Source organism: Bombina bombina, chromosome 1, assembly GCF_027579735.1.
Source record: "Bombina bombina isolate aBomBom1 chromosome 1, aBomBom1.pri, whole genome shotgun sequence".
In the NCBI taxonomy this organism is placed as follows: domain Eukaryota; kingdom Metazoa; phylum Chordata; class Amphibia; order Anura; family Bombinatoridae; genus Bombina; species Bombina bombina.
The window spans coordinates 1488860462-1488879948 of NC_069499.1; the positions used below are offsets into that span (position 1 = coordinate 1488860462).

General features: G+C 39.9%; 1 protein-coding gene across 1 annotated transcript in view; it reads right to left on the reverse strand.

The window, feature by feature from the left end:
* Positions 1 to 19487, reverse strand: part of TRIM25 (tripartite motif containing 25) — a 171269-nt gene that overhangs the window by 28085 nt on the left and 123697 nt on the right. Inside the window, exon 7 of the mRNA XM_053707343.1 lies at positions 1929 to 2000. Coding sequence (XP_053563318.1) covers positions 1929 to 2000 — 72 coding nt within the window. The remainder of the gene's footprint in view (positions 1 to 1928; positions 2001 to 19487) is intronic.

Sequence of the window (19487 nt, forward strand, 5' to 3'; positions counted from 1 at the left end):
AGGCTGCACCACAATAAAGACCCTAGTTCTTTAAAAATACAAATAATAGACTGGATTCCAGCAAACAAATATCCTAACAGACTCCTCACATTGAGACGCAGGGAGTCATATTGGATTTACCAACTTGACTCCATGCAGCCTCACGGTCTCAACGTGGATCTAGACTTACAAGCTTTTATGTGACGCTCAATTTTTTACTTTTTATATTTACTGTGACCTTTCAGGGCTATGGGATATTCTATTAAATATTTAAATATTCTTTACTAGGCAAGTTTCATGTACCCTTTTAGGCTTTTTTAGAGATGTTTTTATTAAGAACTTTTAAAAATTATTATTCTGATACAATTGGTACTGTTATAAACATATATTTTACATGTTTTTTTGTGAGTTAGCATGTGCAATAGTAATAACAATCAGGACCTTGTTAAATTGTTATTGGATTCAGCCTTTCACAATCAGTCTGCACACACAGCAAGATCAATGATTGGCTGAGAATCCTTTTACCACCCACAGTGGCTCTTTTATTAAGCTGGTTTGAGCCCTGTGATGCATTCATCTTATTGCTATTTTGATTACACTCTTGAAAAAGTCTGAGCAAACTCAGACGAAACGTACGTAGAGTTATCTGTATTATACCACCAGGAGTAATTTTAGTTCCAGCACCTCTCACCCAGACTTGGTATTATCCGACTGAGATGTTTGTGCCTGGGCTGTGAATTTGATTACCTAACTGGAGGGATCATTTTAACCCATTTTGCTGTTTTATCTCCTAAACGTTTGTGAGTATGTATTGTGTACTTGCACTTATGTCCTAATAAATTACCCTGCACTTGAATTGGGCTGCGTCTGTCTTCTATTCTGTCCTAGTGTTTAATCACTGGCATGCGTGTATATAGCTCTCATATTTTGCTCTCTCATTTTCATTCATTAATTAGAATTTTTAAGATGCTTGAAGGAGTGCCGTATGGCTAGAGCACCAATTGGAGAACAGTCAAAACCATTAGCTTACAGAAAAATTACTTTTGAAGTGGGTGTCCACAGTACGAGGTGTTAGAATTTCCTTGCTATATTATTAGAATGGATGAATTAAAATCCATCTAAAATATTGTGTCCATTTCAAATCTGATTTTACGCATTGGAAACTTTACCATCCATATTTCTACGTAAGCAATAGTGCAATAATAAAATGCTCAAACACTTTAAGCATTTTCTTTTTACACTTTTACTGTTTAGTGTAGTTTTAAAGATCTTAATGGTAAAACAGTAAAAATTGGAGGGGCATGAGTCAAATTTAAACTTTCATTATTCAGATATTGTGTGTAATAAAAAAAATATATATATCAGTTATCAAATGTACTTCCTTCTCTTGGTGTCCTTTGTTGAAAAGCAGATAAAGCATATCTATATATGCTTAGGAGCAGCAATGCACTACTAGAAGCTAGTAGTAATATGTTCATTAATGCCCCAGTAGTGGCACTACTGCTTTGCAAGTGGTTACCCATATTTATACATATACACACGTCTGTTTTACTGTTAGTTTAATTTCAATTTTACTATTTATTAAGAATTAAGATTTAAAAAAACACTTATTATTCAGATAGCATATGTAATTTACAAAACAAAAAACAAGTTACTTCTATTATCAAATGTACTTTGTTCCTTTGGCATCCTTTGTTGAAGAGCAATACGAGTTGAATATGGTCTTTTTACATGGCAAGCTCTAACTGGATTGGAGGCCTTTGTCTTTTTACTAAAGCAGTAAGGATGGAAGATGATTTTTAAAAGGATAACAATGTTCAGGGAACTTGAACTGAACAGTAGTATATTGGTAATTACACTAGTAGACTATATCCTACCAACTCACAATTTCCTACCCTCCAACACGTTACTGTAGATCTCTGAAGGGGTTTAAGCCCTGTTTGACTTACTTTTGGGTTTTTCAGGAGTATTTTGCTTCGGTGGCGGTAACCTTTGCGGTAACTTCCAGTCTAGAATTTCATCTGTAAATAAATGTGAATAAGATCATCTGTTATTTTCAAAGTACCACCACCAGATTAATCCATGTTCAACACTGGACACGTACATAGGTTACATTACATATCATTACGCAACAGGAATTATATTTGATGAGGCAGGGTGCTATAAGGATAACATAGACTTTGTTTAAAAGAGATCTTAGAGTCTGGGACTTGTACAAAAGGGAGTGAGAGAAACAAACTGGTTTTTAAACTGATGGAAATATGGTTCTACTAGACATTGTGAGAACCATATGTAAGAATGTGAGAGCTTAAAGGGACATTCTAATGCAAGAGTCCAAAGGCATTTAATGTTTATGTTACTAACCCGAGATAACTATGTGTTTAACAACCACAACAGGGTTAACCACATAGGTAAAGTCCAGCATGTGAGCACTTTAGCTCCTAAACAGAACACAGTAGATGATTGGTAGCTCATACAACTTGGACTCCTGATTGGCTCACCTACAGTGTTCTGCTCTGGAGCTGCAATGCTTAGGGATCCCGAGAGCAGTCTCTGGGAGTACCTTCTTTTAGCCCAATTGTGCTTTTCACAGAGGAGAACTTTGCTGAAGTATATCAGTCGGATCCTGCCTAACAAGGTCAGTCCAGCCAGAAATATCAGGCAATTCTACTATGAACAAGGGAAATGACAACCCCTGTCAATCATTCTGGCCTCCTTAGGCCGAAACGATCATCTGAGGTTGCCATGATCCTTGTTCAGAAGATTGCCTGGTATTTTGGGGCTGGACTGACCTGTATAGGCGGGATCAGACTGATATACTACAGGAAAGTTCTCCTCTGTGAAAACACAATTAGGCAAAAAGAGGCTGTTCCCGGGTGGCAATTTGCCAGAGAACAAGCTATTGAGCTGTTTTTCGTTCCTGGTTGATCACTTCTACTTGTTGCTAATATGTTAAATATATAGTTAGCAAGAATCAGTAATGCAAAAATAACATTCTTTAAAGGGATAGAAACCCCTTTTTTCATGATTCAGATAGAGCATGCAATTTTAAGCAACTTTCTAATTTACTCCTATTATTAAAGTGAGAATTTAAACTTAGGAGCCAGGCCATTTTTGGTTCAGAATCTTGAGCAGCGCTTGCTGAGTGGTAGTTACAGCATCCCTGGGTAGCGCTTGCTGATTGGTTGCTACATTTAGCCACCAATCAGCAAGCGCTACCCAGGTGCTTAACCAAAAATGGGCTGGCTCCTTAGCGTACATTCCTGCTTTTCAAATAAAGAGACCAAGAGAACAAAGAAAATTGATAATAGGAGTAAATTAGACAGTTGCATGCTCTAACTGAATCATGAAAGAAAAAAAATTGGGTTTCATATTCCTTTAAAAAATTGGATCATATATTTTTGCATTAGAATGTTCATTTAATCTGCAAAAAATCAGTGTAAGTTTTTAAAATATGGGTATGGGATCAGAATAAAGAGTTTTGGAGTTATTCTGATTGAGTATGTAAGGTACGTCCACTCATGGGAGCAATAAGAGAGAAACCTTATATGCATGTGAAGACCAGCATATATGTCTTCCTTCTTCTCTAGAAAAAGACAGGAGGGGTTGGAGAAGATATTTGGAAATGATGCAGAAATGTATATGCGAACAGTGAATGCTGTGAAGTTGGGAATACCAAGTGAGCTGGTGGATATAAGAGACATTGAAAGTTGAAGGTGTTTCCATAAAGGGTGGCATGGTCAATGCATTTAATTGCAATATTGTCCAAAGATATATGGGGATACTGGTGTATTTGGGATGGTGCTGGTACGGAAAATAATGAACTCAATTTTAGATATCCTGAATTCAGGAAGTACTGGGACATCTAGTGGGAGATGGTAGAATGGTCTTTCTTTCATGTAATTGGCAAGAGTCCATGAGCTAGTGACGTATGGGATATACAATCCTACCAGGAGGGGCAAAGTTTCCCAAACCTCAAACTCAAAATGCCTATAAATACACCCCTCACCACACCCACAATTCAGTTTTACAAACTTTGCCTCCTATGGATGTGGTGAAGTAAGTTTGTGCTCGATTTCTACGTTGATATGCGCTTCTCAGCTTTTTTGAAGCCCGATTCCTCTCAGAGTTACAGTGAATGTCAGAGGGATGTGAAGGGAGTATCACCTATTGAATGCAATGATTATCCTAACGGGGATCTATTTCATAAGATCTCTGTTATCGGTCGTAGAGATTCATCTCCTACCTCCCTTTTCAGATCGACGATATACTCTTATATACCATTACCTCTACTGATTCTCGTTTCAGTACTGGTTTGGCTATCTGATATATGTGGATGGGTGTCTTTCGGTAAGTATGTTTTTTTTATTACTTAAGACACCTTGTCAGCCGTAAAGGACCAGCTCAGGATTCAACCCAACTGCTAGCGTGAAAAGTAAAAAACACACGCTAGCACACTGAGAAATATCCTGGACGTGACCCACTCAGGATTGAAGAAAGCAAATGTCCTTTTAAGAAGATAAATAAACTAAGTGAAATTCCTTTAGCAAGTGATAAAGCAAATGTCCCTTTAAGCAGGTTAGTAAATAAACAAAGATTCCTTTTAGCAGGTTTGGATAAAGCAAATGTCCCTTTAAGCAGGTTTAGTAAACAAACTGAGATTCCTTGTAGCAGGTTTGGATAAAGTAAATGTCCCTTTAAGCAGGTTAGCAAACAAACAGAGATTCCTTTTATCAGGTTTGAATAAAGCAAATGTTCCTTTAAGCAGGTTAATGAACAAACAGTAATATCTTCCTCTTATTAGATTTGAATAAAGCAAATGTCCCTTTATGATGATTAGCAAACAAACAGATATTCCTTTTAGCAGGTTTAGATCAAGCAAATGTCCTTGTATGCAGGTTAGCAAACAAATAGAAAATCCTTTTAGCAGGTTTGAATAAAGCAAATGTTCCTGAATGCAGGTTAGTAAACAAACATAAAATCCTTATTAGCAGGTTAGGCAAACTGCAGAGAATATTCAGGCAAGGATTCAGGCAAGGGAGACAAAAAAGAATTACTCACACAGGTCCGGTCCGGGAGGTAGGACAGAGAAAAACAAACGGGCGCCAATTCAGATCTCCCGCCGAGATTTGAAGGCAGGGAGACTCTGACGTCAGGAGGAGAGCCAGATACCGCGTCACGTTGCTAGGCAACGTGACGTGATACAGAGGGGATCTGTGAGCCGCGGCGACACGGCAATGAGCAGATCCAATTCATGACAGCACCCCCGTCTCAAGGACCCCTCCGGGGGACAGGACCAGGCCTAGCAGGATAAGCTTTGTGAAAGGCCTTAATCAAAGCAGGGGCGTGAACATGCCGGGCTGGTTCCCAAGTCCGTTCCGTGACCGGATAACCCTTCCAATGGATGAGATAGTATAGTTTCTTGCCACGAAGTTTGGAATCCAGAATGTGAGCAATCTCAAACTCAGGCTGTCCCTGTACCAAGAGAGGCGGAGGTTTGGGCAGAGATTTAGAAAATCTATTAGATTTCACCGGTTTTAGGAGAGAAACATGGAACACAGGGTGAGCTTTGAGAGTCTTGGGAAGAGCAACTCGATATGCAGTAGAACAAACTTGACCCAGTATTCGGAAAGGACCAACATATCGAGGCCCCAATTTGATAGAAGGTTGTTTGAGATGAAGGTGACGAGTAGAAATCCACACCTTGTCTCCAGGACGAAAATTAGGAGCCTTCTTCCGTCTGCGATCAGCAAAAAACTTGTATCTTTTAGAAGCTTTGGAAAGAAGATCACGTATTTTACGCCAATGTCGAGTTAATCTCCGAGCAGTTTGATCAGAAGCAGGATTTTCAGAAGAGGAAGTATACAGAGGAAATGTTCTGGGTTGAAATCCATAAGCTGCAAAAAAGGGAGAAGACTGAAGAGATGAATTGTAACGAGCATTATGGGCCAACTCCGCTAAAGGAAGATAACGAGTCCAATTAGAATGATGATGGTCCACATAATGTCTAAGGTAAGTCTCCAGACATTGGTTTACTCTCTCGGTTTGGCCATTAGACTGTGGATGATGAGAGGTTGATAAAGAGATTGTAGTGCCAAAATGTTTGCAGAGCCATTTCCAGAACCGAGAAACAAATTGTACCCCTCTATCGGAGACGATGTCCAAAGGAAAACCATGTAATCTCACGATATGCAAAAGGAAAAGCTCAGAAAGTCCCTTGGCAGATGGAAGACCAGGCAAAGGAATGAAATGGGCAGACTTCGTAAACCTGTCGACCACCACTAAAATAGTGTTGTTTCCGGCAGAAAGAGGAAGGTCTGTAATAAAATCCATAGATAGATGGGTCCAAGGCTGGTGAGGAATGGGTAAAGGTTGAAGTAAACCAGAAGGGAGTTGACGAGGAGCTTTATTTGTAGCACATTGAGTGCAAACTGAGACATAATCTTTAACATCTTGAGAGAGAGTAGGCCACCAGACATACTGTTTAAGATTCCGAGTCGTGTTACTGACGCCAGGATGTCCAGAGAGAGGACTATCATGAGCCCAATGGAGAATCTTTGGACGGAGACGTTCAGGAACAAATAATAAACCGTCAGGAGATTTAAAGGAAGAAGGAAGATCCTTTTGAGCAGACTGTAACTCCTGTAAACAAGAGGTTGATAATTGAGCTATGACTTCTTGTGGATGAAGTATGGTACCAGATTCTGGAGTAGAGGTAGATTGAAACTGCCTGGATAAGGCATCCGCTTTTATATTCTTAGAACCAGGTATATAGGAAAGATTGTAATTAAAACGTGAAAAGAATAAAGACCAACGAGCTTGTCTGGAATTCAATCGTTTGGCAGTTTGGAGATAAAGAAGATTTTTATGATCCGTGAGTATGGAAAATGGAAAGGTAGTACCCTCCAACCAATGCCTCCATTCGTCCAGAGCCATCTTGATGGCTAATAATTCCTTATTGCCAACGTCATAATTTAATTCAGAAGAAGTAAATTTCTTGGAAAAGAAACCTACAGGATGAATCTTACCCGTGTCAGGTATTCGTTGGGAAAGAACAGCCCCAGCAGCAACAGAAGAAGCATCCACTTCTAGGATAAATTGCAAATCCGGATTTGGGTGACGGAGTATGGGTGCAGAAGAAAAGGCCTTTTTGAGAGACTCAAAGGCCTTAATAGCCTCTGGGGACCACTTTTTACAATCTTGCCCCTTTCTAGTGAGTGACGTGAGAGGAGAAGTAATAGTAGCAAATCCTTTGATAAATTTCCTGTAATAATTGGCGAAGCCAAGAAACCGTTGTAGAGCCTTAAGAGAATCAGGTCTAGGCCAATCCAAAATGGAAGAAAGTTTATTCGGATCCATTTCAAATCCAGATTCAGATATTACATAACCCAAGAAGGGTATGGATTTTTGATGAAATGAACATTTCTCCAACTTGGCGAATAGATGATTGTCTCGTAACCGTTGCAAAACCTTCCTGACATGGTGTACATGATCTTGATAATTGTGGGAAAAAATTAAAATATCGTCAAGGTAGATAATGACGAAGGAGTTCAAAAAATCCCGAAAGATCTCATTCACGAAGTGTTGAAAAACAGCAGGGGCATTACACAGCCCAAAGGGCATAACCAGATATTCATAATGCCCAAATCGAGTGTTAAAGGCTGTCTTCCATTCGTCTCCTTTGCGCATGCGAATAAGGTTATAAGCACCACGAAGGTCCAGTTTGGTAAATATTGTAGCTCCTTGAAGATAAGTGAACAGTTCAGGAATAAGAGGCAGAGGGTAACTATTCTTGACTGTGATTTGATTCAAACCCCGATAATCAATACAAGGTCGCAGTCCTCCATCCTTCTTTCCCACAAAAAAGAAACCTGCCCCAAGAGGAGAAGAGGAAGGTCGAATAAAACCTCTAGCCAAACTATCTTGGATATATTCCTCTAAGGCAACATTCTCTGGCCTTGAGAGCGGATACGTCTTGCCACGAGGGTAGGTTGCCCCAGGAAGTAGATCAATGGGGCAATCAAAAGTACGATGTGGGGGAAGACGTTCTGCTTCTTTCTTGGAAAAAACATCAACGTAATCTTGATAAGGTGTGGGTAACGACCCAGAGGTGTCAATAGTGAGAGCAATAGTGAGAGGCACTTTCGTGGGAATCTGAAGACACCTATTTTGACAAGTATATCCCCAGGAAATGAGTTCGCCTTGAGTCCAGGAGAATACAGGATTATGTAACTGGAGCCAGGGAAGACCCAATATTATGGGAAATTGAGGAGTCGAGAGTACATCAAAACATATTGTCTCTGAATGAAGAATTCCAACAGAAAAGAGAATGGGTCTAGTAGCAAACTGGATAAGTCCGGGACCCAAAGGATCTCCACTAACAGTGGAGACTGGAATAGAATATTCCTTTTTGCTTAATGGAATAGAGTGAGTAGTTACAAATGTGGAATCGATGAAGACTCCTCCAGCACCAGAGTCAATAAGAGCTTGAGTATGAATCCTGTCTCCTCCAATTTGAAGAGTAACCGGGACAAAAAGTTTATTATTGAGGGAATGAGATCCTATTTGGCTTAACTTAGCTCCCTGGACAGAAGTTAAGCCCTGGCTTTTACCGGTCTGGTAGGACAATCTTTTAATAAATGTCCTTTAAGGCCACAGTATAAACACAGTCCAAGAGATCGTCTTCTCAGACGTTCAGTTTCAGTTAATCTAATGGTGCCAATTTCCATTGGTTCAGTCTGATCGGAAGGTGGAGAAGCGGGAGTTAAAGGGTTAGAGATACGAGGTACCAGACGAAAAGGACGATTAGAAGCTTTCTGATTTCTCTCTCTTTCTTGTTGGCGTTCGCGGTATCTGGAATCGAGACAAATACAAAGATTTATCAGAGCCTCTAGAGATTCTGGGATTTCACGATAGACCAACTCATCTTTGAGACGTTCAGAGAGTCCTTTGCGAAAAGCTGCTCTAAGAGCTCCCTGATTCCAGGTAGTCTCAGAAGCTAGAGTGCGAAATTCAATGGCATATTGAGATACAGGTTGACCACCTTGTCGTAAGTCTAGAAGAGAAGCTTCAGCAGCAGCAGGCCTCCCTGGCTTATCGAAGACATTTGAAAAGACAGAGAGAAATGTATCCACATCCTGGAGTATTGGATCATTCTTTTCAAGCAAAGGTGATACCCAGGCTAAGGCTCTACCTTTCATTAAGGATATAAGGAAAGTGATTCTAGAGGAGGGAGTTGCAAACAGAACCGGACTATTCCGAAAATGAAGGCGACACTGATTCAAAAAAACCCTACAATCCTCAGGATTCCCATCATATTTGTCCGGAAGAGGTATCCTGGGACTGAGCTGAGCTTGTGTCTGATTGGTAGGATTCGTAGGGGGAGAGGGATCCAAAGGAATAGGATTAGGAGGTATAGGAGCAGCCATATTCTGAAGTAAAGTAGTTATCTGATCCAACTTTGCGTCCAAGGATTGTAAGTGGGTAGCATGAGATCCCAATAACTGTCCCTGGTGGGTCACGGCCATGGATAATTCAGTGGGGTCCATTTTTATGGCCCGTTTGTAATGTCAGCCGTAAAGGACCAGCTCAGGATTCAACCCAACTGCTAGCGTGAAAAGTAAAAAACACACGCTAGCACACTGAGAAATATCCTGGACGTGACCCACTCAGGATTGAAGAAAGCAAATGTCCTTTTAAGAAGATAAATAAACTAAGTGAAATTCCTTTAGCAAGTGATAAAGCAAATGTCCCTTTAAGCAGGTTAGTAAATAAACAAAGATTCCTTTTAGCAGGTTTGGATAAAGCAAATGTCCCTTTAAGCAGGTTTAGTAAACAAACTGAGATTCCTTGTAGCAGGTTTGGATAAAGTAAATGTCCCTTTAAGCAGGTTAGCAAACATACAGAGATTCCTTTTATCAGGTTTGAATAAAGCAAATGTTCCTTTAAGCAGGTTAATGAACAAACAGTAATATCTTCCTCTTATTAGATTTGAATAAAGCAAATGTCCCTTTATGATGATTAGCAAACAAACAGATATTCCTTTTAGCAGGTTTAGATCAAGCAAATGTCCTTGTATGCAGGTTAGCAAACAAATAGAAAATCCTTTTAGCAGGTTTGAATAAAGCAAATGTTCCTGAATGCAGGTTAGTAAACAAACATAAAATCCTTATTAGCAGGTTAGGCAAACTGCAGAGAATATTCAGGCAAGGATTCAGGCAAGGGAGACAAAAAAGAATTACTCACACAGGTCCGGTCCGGGAGGTAGGACAGAGAAAAACAAACGGGCGCCAATTCAGATCTCCCGCCGAGATTTGAAGGCAGGGAGACTCTGACGTCAGGAGGAGAGCCAGATACCGCGTCACGTTGCTAGGCAACGTGACGTGATACAGAGGGGATCTGTGAGCCGCGGCGACACGGCAATGAGCAGATCCAATTCATGACACACCTCAGCTATGGTTTGGCACTTTATGCATTTATATAAAGTTCTAAATATATGTATTGTACTTATATTTGCCATGAGTCAGGTTAATGTATTTCCTTGTGCAGACTGTCAGTTTCATATTTGGGAAATAAACATATTAAGAAATATTTTTTTATTACCTGGGGTTTAGTCTTTTTTTTTTTCTTCAAATAGACTACTTTTTTTTTACAAAATTGCGGGCAGCATTAGGCCCGCGGGTGCGCCAAATGCTAGACTTTATGGCGTCATTCTTGGTGCGAGAATTTTTTTGGCGTGAAAAGTACGTCCGTTGATGCAAGTTTGTCATTTCCGGCGTCCTAGTTGACGCGGAAGCCTTACACACGGTTGCGTCGTTAGTGATGCAAGTGTGTCATTTCCGGATATTGTTGGTGGCAAAATTTTTTTCACTTACTATGTGCGTCATACTTGGCGCCAAATTTTACATTAGTTTTATACCCCATTGCTGTTTGCCTCTTGCCTTTTTTCTATGTCAGAGGGCTATGCTGTTTGCATTTTTTCCCATTCCTGAAACTGTCATATAAGGAAATTGATAATTTTGCTTTTTATGTTGTTTTTTCTTTTACATTTTGCAAGATGTCTCAATCTGATCATGCCTCAGAAGTATCTGTTGGAACTTTGCTGCTTGACATTGGTTCTACCAAAGCTAAGTGCATTTGTTGTAAGATTGTGGAAATTATATCTCCGAATGTCATTTGTAATAGTTGTCATGATAAACTTTTACATGCAGAGAATGTATCCATCAGTAATAGTACATTGCCAGTTGCAGTTCCTTCAACTTCTAATGTACATGATTTACATATGAATTTTAAAGAATTTGTTACTGATTTTATGCAGAAGGCTTTGTCTGCATTTCCGTCCTTCTAATGAACGTAAAAGGTCTTTTAAAACGTCTCATAAAGTTGATGAAATTTCAAATGACCGACAACATAATGATTTATCCTCCTCTGATGAGGATCTATCTGATTCAGAAGATCCCTCCTCAGATATTGACACTGACAAATCTACTTATTTGTTTAAAATAGAGTATATTCGTTCTTTGTTAAAAGAAGTGTTAATTACTTTGGATATTGAGGAAGCTAGTCCTCTTGACATTAAGACTAGTAAACATTTATTAAATGCTGTTTTCTTTCATGTAATTAGCAAGAGTCCATGAGCTAGTGACGTATGGGATATACATTCCTACCAGGAGGGGCAAAGTTTCCCAAACCTCAAAATGCCTATAAATACACCCCTCACCACACCCACAAATCAGTTTTACAAACTTTGCCTCCTATGGAGGTGGTGAAGTAAGTTTGTGCTAGATTCTACGTTGATATGCGCTCCGCAACAGGTTGGAGCCCGGTTTTCCTCTCAGCGTGCAGTGAATGTCAGAGGGATGTGAGGAGAGTATTGCCTATTTGAATGCAATGATCTCCTTCTACGGGGTCTATTTCATAGGTTCTCTGTTATCGGTCGTAGAGATTCATCTCTTACCTCCCTTTTCAGATCGACGATATACTCTTATATATATACCATTACCTCTGCTGATTTTCGTTTCAGTACTGGTTTGGCTTTCTACAACATGTAGACGAGTGTCCTGGGGTAAGTCTTATTTTCTGTGACACTCTAAGCTATGGTTGGGCGCTTTTTTTATAAAGTTCTAAATATATGTATTCAAACATTTATTTGCCTTGACTCAGGATGTTCAACATTCCTTATTTTCAGACAGTCAGTTTCATATTTGGGATGATGCATTTTTTCTTACCTTAAAAAATTTGACTTTTTTCCTGTGGGCTGTTAGGCTCGCGGGGGCTGAAAATGCTTCATTTTATTGCATCATTCTTGGCGCAGACTTTTTTGGCGCAAAAAATCTTTTCTGTTTCCGGCGTCATACGTGTCGCCGGAAGTTGCGTCATTTTTTGACGTTCTTTTGCGCCAAAAATGTCGGCGTTCCGGATGTGGCGTCATTTTTGGCGCTAAAAGCATTTAGGCGCTAAATAATGTGGGCGTCTTATTTGGCGCTAAAAAAATATGGGCGTCGCTTTTGTCTCCACATTATTTAAGTCTCATTTTTCATTGCTTCTGGTTGCTAGAAGCTTGTTCTTTGGCATTTTTTCCCATTCCTGAAACTGTCATTTAAGGAATTTGATCAATTTTGCTTTATATGTTGTTTTTTCTCTTACATATTGCAAGATGTCTCATGTTGCATCTGAGCCAGAAGATACTTCAGGAAAATCGCTGCCTGGTGCTGGAACTACCAAAGCTAAGTGTATCTGCTGTAAACTTTTGGTAGCTGTTCCTCCAGCTGTTGTTTGTATTAAATGTCATGACAAACTTGTTAATGCAGAAATTATTTCCTTTAGTAAAATACCATTACCTGTTGCAGTTCCATCAACATCTAATGTTCAGAGTGTTCCTGATAACATAAGAGATTTTGTTTCTGAATCTATTAAGAAGGCTATGTCTGTTATTCCTCCTTCTAGTAAACATAAAAAGTCTTTTAAAACTTCTCTTTATCCAGATGAATTTTTAAATGAACATCATCATTCTGATTCTAATGATTCTTCTGGTTCAGAGGATTCTGTTTCAGAGGTTGATGCTGCTAAATCTTCATATTTATTTAAAATGGAATTTATTCGTTCTTTACTTAAAGAAGTCCTAATTGCATTAGAAATTGAGGATTCTGGTCCTCTTGATACTAAATCTAAACGTTTAGACAAGGTCTTTAAATCTCCTGTAGTTATTCCAGAAGTTTTTCCTGTTCCTGGTGCTATTTCTGAAGTAATTTCCAGGGAATGGAATAAATTAGGTAATTCATTTACTCCTTCTAAACGTTTTAAGCAATTATATCCTGTGCCGTCTGACAGATTAGAGTTTTGGGACAAAATCCCTAAAGTTGATGGGGCTATCTCTACCCTTGCTAAACGTACTACTATTCCTACGGCAGATGGTACTTCCTTTAAGGATCCTTTAGATAGGAAAATTGAATCCTTTCTAAGAAAAGCTTATTTGTGTTCAGGTAATCTTCTTAGACCTGCTATATCTTTGGCGGATGTTGCTGCAGCTTCAACTTTTTCGTTGGAAACTTTAGCGCAACAAGTAACAGATCATGATTCTCATAACATTATTATTCTTCTTCAACATGCTAATAATTTTATCTGTGATGCCATTTTTGATATTATCAGAGTTGATGTCAGGTTTATGTCTCTAGCTATTTTAGCTAGAAGAGCTTTATGGCTTAAAACTTGGAATGCTGATATGTCTTCTAAATCGACTCTACTTTCCCTTTCTTTCCAGGGTAATAAATTATTTGGTTCTCAGTTGGATTCTATTATCTCAACTGTTACTGGTGGGAAAGGAACTTTTTTACCACAGGATAAAAAATCTAAGGGTAAAAACAGGGCTATTAATCGTTTTCGTTCCTTTCGTTTCAACAAAGAACAAAAGCCTGATCCTTCATCCTCAGGAGCAGTTTCAGTTTGGAAACCATCTCCAGTCTGGAATAAATCCAAGCCTTCTAGAAAAGCAAAGCCAGCTTCTAAGTCCACATGAAGGTGCGGCCCTCATTCCAGCTCAGCTGGTAGGGGGCAGATTACGTTTTTTCAAAGAAATTTGGATCAATTCTGTTCACAATTTTTGGATTCAGAACATTATTTCAGAAGGGTACAGAATTGGTTTCAAGATAAGACCTCCTGCAAAGAGATTCTTTCTTTCCTGTGTCCCAGTAAACCCAGCGAAAGCTCAAGCATTTCTGAAATGTGTTTCAGATCTAGAGTTGGCTGGAGTAATTATGCCAGTTCCAGTTCTGGAACAGGGGCTGGGGTTTTATTCGAATCTCTTCATTGTACCAAAGAAGGAGAATTCCTTCAGACCAGTTCTGGATCTAAAAATATTGAATCGTTATGTAAGGATACCAACATTCAAAATGGTAACTGTAAGGACTATCCTGCCTTTTGTTCAGCAAGGGCATTATATGTCTACAATAGATTTACAGGATGCATATCTGCATATTCCGATTCATCCAGCGCACTATCAGTTTCTGAGATTCTCTTTCCATTACCAGTTTGTGGCTCTGCTGTTTGGCCTAGCAACAGCTCCAAGAATTTTTACAAAAGTTCTCGGTGCCCTTCTATCTGTAATCAGAGAACAGGGTATTGTGGTATTTCCTTATTTGGACGATATCTTGGTACTTGCTCAGTCTTCACATTTAGCAGAATTTCATACGAATCGACTTTTGTTGTTTCTTCAAAATCATGGTTGGAGGATCAATTCACTAAAAAGTTCATTGATTCCTCAGACAAGGGTAACCTTTTTGGGTTTCCAGATAGATTCAGTGTCCATGACTCTGTCTTTGACAGACAAGAGACGTCTAAAATTGATTTCAGCTTGTCGAAACCTTCAGTCAGAATCATTCCCTTCGGTAGCCTTATGCATGGAAATTCTAGGTCTTATGACTGCTGCATCGGACGCGATCCCCTTTGCTCGTTTTCACATGCGACCTCTTCAGCTCTGTATGCTGAACCAATGGTGCAGGGATTACACAAAGATATCTCAATTAATATCTTTAAAACCGATTGTACGACACTCTCTGACGTGGTGGACAGATCACCATCGTTTAGTTCAGGGGGCTTCTTTTGTTCTTCCGACCTGGACTGTAATTTCAACAGATGCAAGTCTTACAGGTTGGGGAGCTGTGTGGGGGTCTCTGACAGCACAAGGGGTTTGGGAATCTCAGGAGGTGAGATTACCGATCAATATTTTGGAACTCCGTGCAATTTTCAGAGCTCTTCAGTCTTGGCCTCTTCTGAAGAGAGAATCGTTCATTTGTTTTCAGACAGACAATGTCACAACTGTGGCATACATCAATCATCAAGGAGGGACTCACAGTCCTCTGGCTATGAAAGAAGTATCTCGAATTCTGGTTTGGGCGGAATCCAGCTCCTGTCTAATCTCTGCGGTTCATATTCCAGGAATAGACAATTGGGAAGCGGATTATCTCAGTCGCCAAACGTTGCATCCGGGCGAATGGTCTCTTCACCCAGAGGTATTTCTTCAGATTGTTCAAATGTGGGAACTTCCAGAAATAGATCTGATGGCTTCTCATCTAAACAAGAAACTTTCCAGGTATCTGTCCAGATCCCGGGATCCTCAGGCGGAGGCAGTGGATGCATTATCACTTCCTTGGAAGTATCATCCTGCCTATATCTTTCCGCCTCTAGTTCTTCTTCCAAGAGTAATCTCCAAGATTCTGAAGGAATGCTCGTTTGTTCTGCTGGTAGCTCCAGCATGGCCTCACAGGTTTTGGTATGCGGATCTTGTCCGGATGGCCTCTTGCCAACCGTGGACTCTTCCGTTAAGACCAGACCTTCTGTCGCAAGGTCCTTTTTTCCATCAGGATCTCAAATCCTTAAATTTAAAGGTATGGAGATTGAACGCTTGATTCTTGGTCAAAGAGGTTTCTCTGACTCTGTGATTAATACTATGTTACAGGCTCGTAAATCTGTATCTAGGGAGATATATTATAGAGTCTGGAAGACTTATATTTCTTGGTGTCTTTCTCATCATTTTTCCTGGCATTCTTTTAGAATTCCGAGAATTTTACAGTTTCTTCAGGATGGTTTAGATAAAGGTTTGTCCGCAAGTTCCTTGAAAGGTCAAATCTCTGCTCTTTCTGTTCTTTTTCACAGAAATATTGCTAATCTTCCTGATATTCATTGTTTTGTACAAGCCTTGGTTCGTATAAAACCTGTCATTAAGTCAATTTCTCCTCCTTGGAGTTTGAATTTGGTTCTGGGGGCTCTTCAAGATCCTCCGTTTGAACCTATGCATTCGTTGGACATCAAATTACTTTCTTGGAAAGTTTTGTTCCTTTTGGCCATCTCTTCTGCCAGAAGAGTCTCTGAATTGTCTGCTCTTTCTTGTGAGTCTCCTTTTCTGATTTTTCATCAGGATAAGGCAGTGTTGCGAACTTCTTTTGAATTTTTACCTAAGGTTGTGAATTCCAACAACATTAGTAGAGAAATTGTAGTTCCTTCATTATGCCCTAATCCTAAGAATTCTAAGGAGAAATCATTGCATTCTTTGGATGTTGTTAGAGCTTTGAAATATTATGTTGAAGCTACTAAGAATTTCCGAAAGACTTCTAGTCTATTTGTCATCTTTTCCGGTTCTAGAAAAGTCCAGAAAGCTTCTGCCATTTCTTTGGCATCTTGGTTGAAATCTTTAATTCATCATGCCTATGTTGAGTCGGGTAAAACTCCGCCTCAGAGGATTACAACTCATTCGACTAGGTCAGTTTCTACTTCCTGGGCGTTTAGGAATGAAGCTTCAGTTGATCAGATTTGCAAAGCAGCAACTTGGTCTTCTTTGCATACTTTTACTAAATTCTACCATTTTGATGTGTTTTCTTCTTCTGAAGCAGTTTTTGGTAGAAAAGTACTTCAGGCAGCTGTTTCAGTTTGAATCTTCTGCTTATGTTTTCATTTAAACTTTATTTCTTCTGTTATGTGTGATCAGTCCACGGGTCATCATTACTTCTGGGATATAACTCCTCCCCAACAGGAAATGCAAGAGGATTCACCCAGCAGAGCTGCATATAGCTCCTCCCCTCTACGTCACTCCCAGTCATTCTCTTGCACCCAACGACTAGATAGGATGTGTGAGAGGACTATGGTGATTATACTTAGTTTTTATAACTTCAATCAAAAGTTTGTTATTTTACAATAGCACCGGAGCGTGTTATTGCCTCTCTGGCAGAGTTTGAAGAAGAATCTACCAGAGTTTTTACTATGATTTTAACCGGAGTAGTTAAGATCATATTGCTGTTTCTCGGCCATCTGAGGGAGGTAAAAGCTTCAGATCAGGGGACAGCGGGCAGATGAATCTGCATTGAGGTATGTAGCAGTTTTTATTTTCTGAATGGAATTGATGAGAAAATCCTGCCATACCGTTATAATGACATGTATGTATACTCTACACTTCAGTATTCTGGGGATGGTATTTCACTGGAATTACTCTGTTAAAAGTACATTAAACCTTTTAATAGGTATTTATTATGTTAAACGTTTTTTGCTGGAATGTAGAATCGTTTGCATTTTCTGAGGTACTGAGTGAATAAATGTTTGGGCATTATTTTTCCACTTGGCAGTTGCTTGTTTTAATTGTGACAGTTTCGTTTCTCTCTCACTGCTGTGTGTGAGGGGGAGGGGCCGTTTTTGGCGCTCTTTGCTACGCATCAAAAATTTCCAGTCAGTTACTCTTGTATTTCCTGCATGATCCGGTTCATCTCTAACAGAACTCAGGGGTCTTCAAACTTCTTTGGAGGGAGGTAGATTCTCTCAGCAGAGCTGTGAGACTTATATATTGACTGTGATTAAAAACGTTGCTCTGTAATTTTTATGTTTCAAATTTAATTATTGTTACTTTACTAATGGGAACAAACCTTTGCTAAAAGTTGTGTTGTTTTTAAGGATTGATGCTATAACTGTTTTTCAGTTCATTATTTCAACTGTCATTTAATCGTTTAGTGCTTCTTTGAGGCACAGTACGTTTTTGTTAAATAAGATTGTAACCAAGTTGCAAGTTTATTGCTAGTGTGTTAAACATGTCTGATTCAGAGGAAGATACCTGTATCATTTGTTCCAATGCCAAGGTGGAGCCCAATAGAAATTTATGTACTAACTGTATTGATGCTACTTTAAATAAAAGCCAATCTGTACAAATTGAACAAATTTCACCAAACAGCGAGGGGAGAGTTATGCCGACTAACTCGCTTCACGTGTCAGTACCTGCATCTCCCGCCCGGGGAGGTGCGTGATATTGTGGCGCCTAGTACATCTGGGCGGCCATTACAGATAACATTACAAGATATGGCTACTGTTATGACTGAAGTTTTGGCTAAATTACCAGAACTAAGAGGCAAGCGTGATCACTCTGGGGTGAGAACAGAGTGCGCTGATAATACTAGGGCCATGTCTGATACTGCGTCACAGCTTGCAGAGCATGAGGACGGAGAGCTTCATTCTGTGGGTGACGGTTCTGATCCAAACAGATTGGATTCAGATATTTCAAATTTTAAATTGGAGAACCTCCGTGTATTACTAGGGGAGGTTTTAGCGGCTCTTAATGATTGTAACACTGTTGCAATACCAGAGAAATTGTGTAGGTTGGATAAATACTTTGCGGTACCGGCGAGTACTGACGTTTTTCCTATACCTAAGAGACTAACTGAAATTGTTACTAAGGAGTGGGATAGACCCGGTGTGCCGTTCTCACCCCCTCCAATATTTAGAAAGATGTTTCCAATAGACGCCACCACACGGGACTTATGGCAAACGGTCCCTAAGGTGGAGGGAGCAGTTTCTACTTTAGCTAAGCGTACCACTATCCCGGTGGAGGATAGCTGTGCTTTTTCAGATCCAATGGATAAAAAATTAGAGGGTTACCTTAAGAAAATGTTTGTTCAACAAGGTTTTATATTGCAACCCCTTGCATGCATCGCGCCGATTACGGCTGCGGCAGCATTTTGGATTGAGTCTCTGGAAGAGAACCTTAGTTCAGCTACGCTGGACGACATTACGGACAGGCTTAGAGTCCTTAAACTAGCTAATTCATTCATTTCGGAGGCCGTAGTACATTTAACCAAACTTACGGCTAAGAACTCAGGATTCGCCATTCAGGCACGTAGGGCGCTGTGGCTAAAATCCTGGTCAGCTGATGTAACTTCTAAGTCCAAATTACTTAATATACCTTTCAAGGGGCAAACTTTATTTGGGCCCGGTTTGAAAGAAATTATCGCTGACATTACAGGAGGTAAGGGCCACGCCCTGCCTCAAGACAAAGCCAAAGCTAAGGCTAGACAGTCTAATTTTCGTCCCTTTCGGAATTTCAAAGCAGGAGCAGCACCAACTTCCACTGCACCAAAACAGGAAGGAGCTGTTGCTCGTTACAGACAAGGCTGGAAACCTAACCAGTCCTGGAACAAGGGCAAGCAGGCCAGGAAACCTGCTGCTGCCCCAAAGACAGCATGAACCGAGGGCCCCCGATC